Below are 12,222 nucleotides of genomic sequence, written 5' to 3' on the forward strand. Positions count from 1 at the left end.
CACACACACACACACACACACACACACACACACACACACACACACACGTTCTCAAGTTTCAAAGGCAATTTTGGGAGTTTGTTTAAGAAGTGTGATGGGTCAGTGTTGTGACTGCATTGGAGGCACAGCTAGGAGAAGGTTCCGAGGCTCCTCTGCCAGTATGAGAATGGTGATGGTGACATGGGCAGCCAAGAAGTGTGTAGTGATACTCTAGCTAAGGACCATGCATGGAGAGGACTTGGACCCCCTGTTCAAAGGAAGCCCATTGGCTGCTCAGTTTCCAAGTATGTTCCCTAGTAAGGGGTACAGAGGTTGTCTCCGACATGAACTCATTGGCCTGCTCTTTGATCAACAAACCCTGGGGCCATGCAGCCTTACCAGGCCACAGAGGAAGATGATACAGCAGCCTTGATGAGACCTGATAGGCTAGGGTCAGATAGAAGGGGAGGAGGTCCTGCCCTATTAGGGGACTAGAAAAAGGGTATAGGGGGAGAAGACGGAGGGTGGATGGGACTGGGAGGAGACGAGGGAGGGGTTTACAGTGGGATACAAAGTGAATAAATTGTAATAAATAAATATGTAGATCGAATAAAGTTAAACACAAAGAAGTGTGTAGTGTGGAATGGTGTACTGGAGAAGGCCTGGGGGTTGAGGTCTTTTAACCAGTCTGGATTTTGGAATTGGGAGAGTGTCCTTAGTGGCTATTAAAAATTGACCTTCAGATTTCAGATTGGTGTTAAAAAAATCTTAAGCTATTGTTTTTATACATAATTAAGCAAAAGGAAGGACCTTTTGGATTTGGGACTGGCATGACTAATGTATTCAAAAGATGACACACCAAGTAAAAGCTCTGTCTTGACACATACAGAACATACAGTTTATATTCTTGCATATGGGTTTGAATGTTTTGTTTATGGAAGAGACCTTAAGATCACAAGTGATCATCTTGTTCTAGAATTCCTAGGTTCTGTCTGAAAGCCACAAAGCCAACATAATTATTACTTTTTTAAGTATTAACAAAGAACAGTACATTTAGGATCCCATAAATTGTTGTTTTTAAAGATGATTTTTAGCTCCGGAAGAATGTCTTTAGCTCAAATACCCTGGGATGTGGCATGCTATCTAGGCATGCCTAAAGCTCATGCTATATACCTTTTGAACTTGGTGGACTGAGCAGAAGTAAATTCATATTAATTTGTCCTCTGAGTCAGAAAAGTTGCTGTGTTCCTGCAGTTCCTGTACTAACCTGGGTGCTTGGTGGTGAGCAGTCTATGCTCGAGTCTAAATGTAGAGGCATGTAAGAGAAGCACAGCACTGGCTTCTTTTGAGAAACGTTCTGTCCCCCTCAACATAGCTCTGGGCGACTTGAAGGCTGGTTTTAAAGTAAAACCATCTTAAAAAGTCAAGAGTTTTGTTACATTTTGAATGGTTTCCCTTTATTTCACAGAGCTTGCTGCTGCTCCTGCAGTCTCTGCATGGCTTAGAAGTCATGCTTGCTGCTCTTTAGAACTTCTGTGTGTCTCAGCCCCAGCACAAATGGGCAGCACACAGGTTTTTGCCCAGGGCTGCTGTCTCCTTAGGCAGTTCATTAAATGTCATTTTCTTTTCTCAGTATGTGTTAGTTTCCTGTCCTTGCTATATAAATTGCCACAATCTATGTGGAGGAGAAGGAAGGACAGGAGTTTCTTAGATTCCAGGAAGCCTGAAGTCTGAAGTCAGGTGTCCCTCTCGTGGATCCAAGGGAGAAGCTGTCTCCTCATCTGAAGGTCCTTGCATTTCTTACTTCCTGCTTTCATTTGACAGTCGTTTGTTTGTTTGTTTGTGTTTTCCACTTTGTATCTTGTAAGGAGACTCTGACTAGATTTAGGGCCCCTTCTACTCAATACGATCACATTCTTAATGCTACCATCCTTAATGACACTAGCAATGTTGTGCTCTCAGATGTGAGCACTTCCTGAAGTGACTTCAACCCACTACCAAGACTTGGGTATTTCATTTCACTTCACAGAAATTTTGAAGTGTTTAAAGGAAACACAGTGTGAGTATGCATTTTGACGCTGTTGCTCAGGTGTTCACTGTGCCTCCCGTGTCTCTTCTTCCAGGTGGTTATGGCTGTTGCTCAGCTGTATTGGCACATCTCACCCAAGTCAGAGGCTGGCGTTATTTCTAAATCGCTGGTGCGCCTACTTCGTAGCAACAGGTAGGTCATGGTCTCTCTGAAGTAGTGTTGGAGCAAATGTAATCTGTCGTCCAGTCCTGGGATATATAGTTGACTATTTCATAAATAAGATCTCATACTTAATGGATTATTATAAAATGATCTCAATGTTAATGGGAAAAAAAGGAAAGTTTTTAGCTTCAGACCTAAAAGATTAAAGTATGATGTGATCTAGAGAAGATGTGTTTTACCTTCTAGTCATGACAGTCTTGTTGTTTCAAAGTTTTAGTTAGTCTGGAATCTCTGAAAACTTGACTGATGTGTTCTCAGTTTGGTTTGCTCAGTGTGTTAGATCTGATCGTAGAGCAATATGGCTACCTTTTAAATTTTTCCTCCATATAATAATTCAGTAGTTCAGATCATCAATTTGAAAAAACTTAGAGTTTCCATGATGAGTTCTTTCAAATTTAGCATTAGATTTTTATTATGTTGAAAATGACATTCATTGTTCTGCTGTTCAGTGTACCCTAGACATTTTACAATACTAGCTGTTTGATTTAATTGTTTTCTTTTGGGATGGAAGGTGTGTGCTTATTTTTTCTTTACATATATATTCTTTTATTTTTTATTTATTTTTTACAATTTATTAATTTTTTATCCCGATTGTAAACCCCTCCCTCATCTCACTGTCCTTCTCTTCCTCCCTTTTCCCCCCATCTCCTTCCCCTAGTCCACTGAAAGGGGGAGTTCTCCTCCCCTGCCATTTGACTCTAGCTTATCAAGTCTCATCAAGACCACATCACCAGGGGCAAGTGATCAAAGAGCAGGCAGTCAAGTTCATGACAGAGGCAGCCTCTGCTCCTCTTACTCAGGATTCCACCTGGTACTGAGCTGCCAGTCAGCTACATCTGAGCAGGGGGTCTAGGTCCTCTTCATGCATGGTCCTTGGTACCTATTTTTGTTCCTAACTCCTTGGTCTACAACCTCAGCCATTGCTCATCTGTAGCTGATTGAGAAATAAGCCAGAAGTAGTTTCATTCAGTGCTGTTCTCCTTTGCTTTATCTCTAACCATTCCTTGTTACCAGCTCAGTAATATTTCCAGTGGATAGATCAAAGGACACTAGAAGGATCAGGAGTGGTTCTTTGATATAAAGTCCTTACTCACATTAATGTGAATTTAATACCAGATCCAGACTCTTTATTTGATATTAGGATCTAGAGGTAACATGACTATCTTCTAATCAGGCTTGCATTCTGATTCATGATTCAATGACACTGTGAGCCTTCTGATAAGAATTTAGGCTAGCACTACGATAACATTTCCTTCAGTCATCCTAAGAATATTCCCTCCTCTTAATGTGTGCAGAACAATGATACTGGCCTTATATTTTAGAAGTACAATATTATAAAATGGGTTCTAACTGTAGCTTTAAATTTTTAATATTCTAGAGTAAAAATGCATTAAAAAGAAGATGAAGATACCATATTTACTATCTTTGAGTATTGCATTTAAGAATTTTGTTCACACTGAGTTTTCATACAGATTCTTTTTTCTCAATGATACTTCATTGGATATATCTACTGAAATTTCTTTTAACTTCTAGGGAAGTACAGTATATTGTCTTACAAAATATTGCAACTATGTCAATTCAGAGAAAGGTATGTATATTGTAAGTATTTAATTCAAAGAGCAAAGAAGTACCCCTGATGTAATAAATATACTTACACGTTTATTTTTGTGGACTTAGGGTATGTTTGAACCTTACCTGAAGAGTTTCTATGTCAGGTCCACTGATCCAACTATGATCAAGACACTGAAGGTCTGTATGTTTCATACAGGTTCTCTAGCACCTGTGTCCCTTCCCTTTCCTTCCTTCCTTCCTTCCTTCCTTCCTTCCTTCCTTCCTTCCTTCTTCCCTCCCTCCCTCCCTCCCTCCCCCCCTCCCCTCCCCTCCCCTCCCTCCCCTCCCCTCCCCTTTTCCTTTTTCCTTTCCTCTTTCCTTTCCTTCCCTTTCCCTTTCCCTTTTCCTTTCCCTTTCCCTTCCCTTCCCTTTTTCCTTTTTTCTTTCCTTTTTCCTTTTCTTTTCCTCTTTTTTCCTTCCATCTTCCCTTCCTTTCCCTCCCTCGCTCCATCCCTCCTCATTCCTCTGGGTGGCCTGGGACTTCCCAGGTAGGCAGGAAAGACTGTCTAGAATGCCAGGAGTCCTGCATCTGTCTCCTCTAAGAACACAAGTGCACACTGCATGCCCAACGGATCGATTCAAGTCCTTGCTTTTACCAGCTGAGCTATTTCCCAGCCCTGTAAATTGGAGTCTCCCCTTTTTTTTTTTTTTTTTAATTTATTTGAAATTTTTCTTTATACTTTGCAGCCTATTATTATGTGCTGGTTATTGTGCAACATTCAGATGTGTTAAGTTACCTGTATCTTGGTTAACTTAACATGCTAAAATGGACAGGTGTGTACATAAATTTAGTGCTTTATTCTTTAGGTGGACAGTGGTGATTTGAATTAAGTCCTATAATAAAAAAAAAAGTGGTTTTGATTCTGAGGGAGGCTGATGAAAAACTTTCTGTGAATGTTTTTGTGGTTGGTGGGTGTGTGGGTTTTTTGAGAGGCTGGGGGTAGAGATTATAAAAGCCCTGTGGTATACACTGCAGGAGAGCTACAGAGCGTGGTGGTGAGACATCATGGCATTTAGACAGAGCAGTAAGTGCCTAGAAATATACCCAGGCACAGCAACATTTCTGTGTAATGTGTGCTATGTAAGAGATATTAGAAACTAATGGAGAAAGAGTAAACATTCTTCATATATTGAGACTGAGTTTATTCATAAGAGAATTGGTGAAAGACAGACACAACATTTTTTTTTCCCCAGTTTTTCAAGACAGGGTTTCTTTGTGTAGACCTGGTTGTCCTGGAGCTTACTCTGAAGACCAGGCTATCCTCGAACTTAGAGATCAGCCTGCCTCTACATCCTGAATGCTTGCATTAAAAGTGTGTGCTGCTCCTGCTTTATCATTATGAAACATTACAAGTCATGAATGTGAGCCAAAGGCATTTTTACATCAAAGGGAGTGAGTAACTGCATAGGATGTCTTTGTATTTACGTACTATGGAGGTAGTTAGTAAAACATAAACATAGAAAACAGTTGTGTGGAAGCAAAACCTTGATGTTTGGTTTTGTCTCATCTGCTAAGCTTGTCTTTCTTTACTCATAGGGAACAGTGTTTGGGGATGATCTTGCATCAATTTGGCAAATCTTTCCATGTGTTTTAGTGAAAAATAGTTCTATGTAATATATACACTTAGAGTTGAGAATATTTTTTGAAAGTCGTTTGAACAAAGGCTTATATAATGTGTTTCGATGGAAGATTGCTTGCTTAGCCTGCTCAGACTAACCTAGGTTAGTTCCCAAATCTGCCAAAAAGAAAGTTTTTAAATTTGAAAAATATTAACTACTCCATGTGGTAGTACAAGTCTGTAATGCTAGACTTCACAGGGAGAGAGAATAAGATTGGGTCATTAATTACATAGTACATTTGAAGTCTACCTGGGATCCATGAAACTTGTTTCTCCCCACACTAAAAAATTGTTATCTCAATATTGTTATCAAAGTAAAATGAATATTAAAGCCATATTGTTAGCAAATAGGTTCCCAACAGATACAGCGAAATAAGGGATGTATGTACAGAATATATTAAACATTCCCTTACAATCTGTGCTTTTTAATTGGAGAGTATATATCATTTACTTTTAAGGCAGTACTTGATATGAATGTGCTGATAGGCATGTTGGGTTTGTTCTCTATTGGTTTCATTGTTTGTGCCTATCTTTAGAATAATTAAATCTCTTCTATGGGTAAAGCATATTTCTAATAACCTCAGTTGGTGTAGATTTTTAATTTTACATTTCTTACATTTATAAATCCAGCAATAGAGATTAAAATTGTCTAAGCATCTGGGAAGGTTGGATATAAGATAGCCAATCAAGAAAATTAATTTATATCTGGAAAACAAAAGTATTACATGAAGGGCAAATTGTTTTCTAACTTTATTAATAAAAAATAAAAGTTGAGCTAACAAATTGTTTAGGTTAATTAGATATAAATTGTAAAATTAAGACAATTAGTAAAGATGTGGGATTCTTTTCCTAATTATTTTTTAAGAATTATGTAATTATCTAGTTTCTGTAGACTTGAGGAAACAGATGAAGACCACCTTAAGGATACAGAGCCTCACATGATAGTGATTTAAAAATATCAATCTTTAATTAGATGTTTAGCCTCTATTAAATTCACCTTTTTTGTGTTTTAAAATGTTTACTTTCTCTTTTTCTCAACTGCAGCTTGAAATTTTGACAAACTTGGCAAATGAAGCCAACATATCAACTCTTCTTCGAGAATTTCAGGTTTGTATATAATGCTAATTACAATTTCTAAAATATATTCAATCTTAAGTTAAATAAGCCTCCTGCTCAATCTAGAAATGTGTAGTTGCACAGATAAAACAGATTTAGGAAGAGATCGGCACTAGGAATTTTTCTGTTTTTGAGAATAAACATTAACTACACATATATGACCTAAAATAAATAGTCTTGTATTTCCTTTTCTGTTTCCATAGCACTGGAAAGGCTTTGGCTTATTATTTGGCTCAGAATTTTGTTTTCTATCCACACTGTAACCATCAGCTGTCCTCTCTGTTCTCTGAGAGCACTTTCTGTGCCTGTGAAAATGCATGTGTTAGTTGGCTGCCGATTCTGCTCCTTTAACTTAAGCTGTATTAAGAACAATTGTGTGGGGAGTGGTGACTCCAATATGTTGTCTTCTGGTAAAGGTGCTTGCGCCTGAGCCTGATAACTGAGTTCAATCCCCAGGCTCACATGATAGAGGAGAGAACTGATTTTGATTAGTTTATTTCATTGGCTTTATGCACTTGATGATGAAAGGACCAACTCTGAAGCCTTCATGGAATTGCACAGCCGTAGCAAACCTGTGTCAGTGTTAAGAACCCCATGTCCTATACAGCAGCCCTGCAGTTACTGGTTTTCAACATTTATAAATTTAATGAATTCTGTTGCCATGATTCTTCTATAAGCCCACACTGAATTTCTTTAACCTAAATATGGATACCAGGTTGTTTTTTAACCAGTGGTTCTCAACCTTCCTAATGCTGTGACCCTTTAATATAGTTTCAACTATAAAATTATTTTTGTTGCTACTTCATAACTGTGTTTTTTCTACTGTTAGGAATTGTAATATAAATATGTTGAGAACCACTGTTTTTAACTATATTACTTACATTGTTTGGGAATGTTAAAATTTTACTGCATGCCCATGAATTCTTTGTTTTTACCTGGGTTACTGAACTTCCATGATGTTTATTTTTTTTTCTAGAAAAATCTGTGATAATATTAGAATACCAGAGAGCATGCCAGAATATTGGGTTTCCCAGCTCTTCTAAGGCTCTTAGGCTGGAGATAGTTGTTTAGTTTTTATCTTTTTAACTCATATACTGAGGAGGAGGAGCAGCCTAACTGTTGGTCTTTGCTTGTGTCCCTATTACCTCGTTTCTGGTAATTGTGTCATCTTTCTGCACATGTCTAGCGCCTCCAAGACAGCAAGAGGCAAGCCTTTTGTGTTCTTCGGAGTAGTCAGTGAGCAATGAATAGTTAACTTGTGTAGGTTTTGTTCATCCGCTTATTTCCTTTACTGTGAGCATGTTGTATAAGATCTTTTCAGTGAAACTTTCAAATCCATCCTTCCTTTATGTGTTCATTTTTAGCACTGTCTAATTTAATACTTTATTTATGTTTATGTATTTTCCTTATACTTATTTATAATTTGCTTATAACTTTGTGAGTAAAATATGGAGTTTCCTGAACGACTCCAATGCGTTTTTGCTGTTGTTGTTGTTGTTATAGCAACGAAATGATTTATTTGGAAGCAGTTTTCAGTCTACTTTGGTTTTTCCTTTCATGAAACTAGAAAACTCCACTTGTTTCTTCAATATTTAGTCATCTCCTTGAGACTTTGCACTAAATTCCTATATTGTTTGCATATCTTTTATGGTTTTTTGTTTTATTTCTCATTTAGATAACTTTTAATGCATATTTTTTTAGATAGTCATAGAATTAATTCTATAATGCATACTTAGAATTAGAGGTTTGAAATATTTTTTTTTTTTGAGAAAAACTATAAAAGCTTAAGTTTTAGATTAGGAAAATTATAACCAAAGTCAAAAAATATGTAAGGTTGCCAAGTTGACTTCCTTTCTTAAGTCATCTACTTGTAAGTTTACATTAATACATGTCTACCCCGTGTACTTAAGGAAGTTCTGTTGGAAAATGATCTTGACTTTGTGAACAGGTAGCCTTAGTGACTATCACTGTCATTCCTAAACTGTCCTGGTGGCGATTGTCATACCAGCATATTCGCCCTTTTTTCCTTTTCTTGAATTTTTAGATTATGTTCTGAGAAGGTGGCCCCTTCTCCCCAGGGGCCCACAGGTGCTGCTGGCTAAATGACCTGAGACCTTTACAGAGCATGTTCTCAGCCTCTTTTCAGCCCAGCTCCTGAGCTAATTGCCGTCTTTGGGTGATAGATGCTCTCTACTCTATATTTGGGAGCCTGGAGCCACTCCCCACAGTGAATGACCCTGGCTGTGGAGGAAGCACATTAGGTAACAAGAGAAGAAAGATGTTATTCAGGTATTCAGCCTCCTCTTGGACTTAGGAGAAGATTATGTGTTCTGAAACTTTTTGTCTTGACAAGGCTATCAAAAATGGCCTTTGGTTTACCTGATAGTACCAGTATTGAGACTAATCAAATTGTTTTTAGACCTATGTGAGAAGCCAGGACAAACAGTTTGCAGCGGCCACTATTCAGACGATAGGCAGATGTGCAACCAGCATTATTGAAGTTACCGACACTTGCCTCAATGGCCTGGTCTGCCTGCTGTCCAACAGGGATGGTAAGTTCACAGTTTTATTTATATATAATTTTTAATTGGATATTCTTTATAAGGCCTATAGCTGTTATCTTTTATTCTGTATCTCAGTATTCTCACAGGAAGTAGCAACTTTATTCTCGATTTGAATGAATATTCATCTCAAAAAATAAATAATTAACAGTATTTGTTTTGCCCCCACTAAGACAATTTATCTTGCTCATTCAGTAACACAGGTTCTCTGTGACTGTCTCTTACTGGCGTGGAAGGCATGCGTACTGTTGCTTCACCTGCAGAGGGTGCTAGAAGCAGGCAAATGAGTTTATAACTTGGAGCAGTGGCTGGGCCCTCAGCCTTTCAGTAGTCTCGAAGTTCACCCAGTGCTTTCCCACTAAAGACGAGCTAGCCTTACAAGCCATCACAGTGCCACAGGCTTGTATGTACCCAAATGTCACTTAAGTGTTTCAGAAACACGAGAGAAAATCTATCGTCTGAATGTTTCACTATTCTGTCCTGAAGTCCCAGTTCTACCTTTGGTCATGGTTTGCGAATAAGACGAACCAGTTAGAGAAAAGCAAGTTACCTTCTCACTTTTAGAAGATTTTTATTATTATTGTGAAGTGGATTAAAATTAGCGTTTGCCTAAAAAATGTGTAAGCTGTGTAAAAATCATTGAAATGATTTATTGATTCTTATATATAGCGACATTATGTATAGACATAGATATATATGAAAAAGTACCTATGAAGTCAAACTTAACAAAAGTTGATTATATTTACATTTTACTTGAAGAATAACTTTTTGCTACAATGGTCAATTTATCCATAGGCTCCATATGTAGAAATTCATAGAAAATGCTATTGTGTTGTGGTAAGTACTTCTGATGGGGAACCCATGATAAACTGAAACCAAGCAAATAGTAAAACAAAATTTATTCCTGAATAACACTGACCTGTGTGTGTACATATGAGATTACAGTTTAACCTATAAACTTTTGCTGGCTAGAACATTTTCCTATGTAGATATTAAAACTCAAATTTTACCAAAATAACAAGGAAAGAAATGTCTAACAAATTTACCTGTGCAGGTAAACAAGAAAGGGTAGCATGATAAATGTTGGTCACGGTGTCTGACTCCCTTGGAACAGTAATGTCTTTTTGTCTGTTTCTGGGTAATAGTTTCAAGTACAAGTTTAAAAACACTTCAGTTTCCTGTGTCTTTGGTAATGGACTTTCTATGGATTGCGTAAGATTTGCTAGTGTAATACTCGTTATAAGATCTCCTTGTATAAAATATCTATCAGAAATTAGTGAGAATACTGCCAGTCTTTTTAAATACAAAACATAGCACAAGTGTCTTCCCATCTATTTTTGATTCCTTTTTTTTCTGATAAGAAATATTTATATTAATTTTAAAGTAATTATTTCTGCCACATACTGGTTATTTTTTTTTTAAAGTTTATTACTTTTTTATTTCAAAGAATCTTTTAAGGCAGACTTAAAGCTTGCTGTAAAATAGCCCATTATCAGTGTGAAAGATTAATTTGAAAAACAGATTTCTTAAGGCTCTTTAGTTTGAGAAATTCACATTTCAATTGACTTAGGATAATTTAATTGACTATGGTAGTTTATTTTAGGTAACATATTAACAGAATTTGTTTGTCTGAATAACCTTGTTGGCACCTACTATAAAGTAAAAGAATTAGATGGAAGATTAGTTTTCAATTTTGTTTAGTTTTTTATAATTCAGTAAGCATTTAGTGAGAACTTGAATCTGTAGAGATATTTAATAAATGTTGAGTAGTTTAATAAGATACTCATTTAGCTTATAAAAGTCTTTGCCTTTATACACTCACATTCTGATGGAAGGAGACAGTAACATAAAGTAAATGTTATAGTTTTCCCATCTACTTCTCTTACTCTGTTGCCGACTATTTGTGTATATGTAGAACTGGATTGCCTGCTTGGATGTTAATGCTCTCTTAAGTAATTAGCCAGCCTACCTGTACTCCAGATTCCTCATTTATAAAATGAGGGTGACCGTCCACTTTAATAGGTATAATATGGTGATGCTTTGTTGAGGACAGGAAGGAAACAAGAAAAGGTCCAGAACACAAGTAGCATTTGCTCATAGTTACAGAATTTTTTAATGGTTCAAAGATATTGTGGGTGCTGTGCTTGAGTTATAGACAAAATCATATAAACTCTGCTTCCGTATTTGTTTCTAAAATGATACATTGTAAGGCAAAAATGAAGTTTATTTTTTGTAAACTGAAGCCTTTAATTTTAAATATTAATTTCCTAATATTTATTAATTTATTCCCAGAGAAAAAGATATAGCTTGAAACATGTATATTTACTCATGAATAGGTATAATAAATTTTATTTATATTCTTTGGAGTAATGTATTTCAATGAAAAATCTAACAGAACATAAACTGTGATATTTTGTATAGTAGTAAACTTTTGAAGTATATGCCCAGGGATTGTCTAATATCTGTGAAGTTCTTAATTCTTTTAAAGTCAAAATTCTGCATAAAGACACCATGTACCCCCCCCTTTTTTTTTTGAGGGGCCATCTGTGGCATAAATAAGAGTTTGTAGAGGCTGGGGAGATTTCTTAGTCGGTAAGGACTTGCCATACAAGCAGGAGGACCTGAGTCGAGACCCCAGCACCCATAGCAGTAGGGCAAGGTGGCATGTGTCTGTTGGACAGTTGAGGAGGTAAGGACAGAGGATTCCTGAGGCCTACTGGCTAGACAGTGTTGAATCAGTGAGTTCCAGGTCAGTAAGCGGGTCCATCTCAAAATATGTGGAAAATGACCAGGAAAGACACTCAGTCTTGGCTTTCTGGCCTCTGCAGTTCTGCACAAATACAGGTACAGCACATGTACAAACAAAAAGTCCTACATGTACACGCACATACACACAAAATAATAGCTCATACAGTAGTTACTCTGTAAGGTCAGATGTCATGTGTCTCTACTGGTGCCAATACAAAGGTGGCTACTGATGAGCCACTCCTCTGTGAAAACTTCATATCTAAACCTCTGCTTGTGAAACTGCCTAGTCACTTACAGAGCAATGGTATTAAGTAAAGTCCCTGCAAGAAACAGGTGG

The 12,222-nt window shown here is 37.1% G+C and overlaps 1 protein-coding gene across 4 annotated transcripts in view; it reads left to right on the plus strand.

Annotated features, from left to right (window-relative positions):
• Positions 1–12,222, plus strand: part of Ap3b1 (adaptor related protein complex 3 subunit beta 1) — a 214,189-nt gene that overhangs the window by 88,675 nt on the left and 113,292 nt on the right. For all 4 annotated transcript variants that reach the window (XM_055598376.1, XM_055598377.1, XM_055598378.1 and 1 more), the window contains exons 9-13: positions 2,103–2,200; positions 3,764–3,818; positions 3,908–3,979; positions 6,505–6,567; positions 8,996–9,128. In XM_055598376.1, the coding sequence (XP_055454351.1) occupies positions 2,103–2,200; positions 3,764–3,818; positions 3,908–3,979; positions 6,505–6,567; positions 8,996–9,128 (421 nt within the window). The remainder of the gene's footprint in view (positions 1–2,102; positions 2,201–3,763; positions 3,819–3,907; positions 3,980–6,504; positions 6,568–8,995; positions 9,129–12,222) is intronic.

This window comes from Psammomys obesus, unplaced genomic scaffold, assembly GCF_907164565.1.
Source record: "Psammomys obesus unplaced genomic scaffold, mPsaObe1.curated_primary_1811, whole genome shotgun sequence".
Taxonomy (NCBI): Eukaryota; Metazoa; Chordata; class Mammalia; order Rodentia; family Muridae; genus Psammomys; species Psammomys obesus.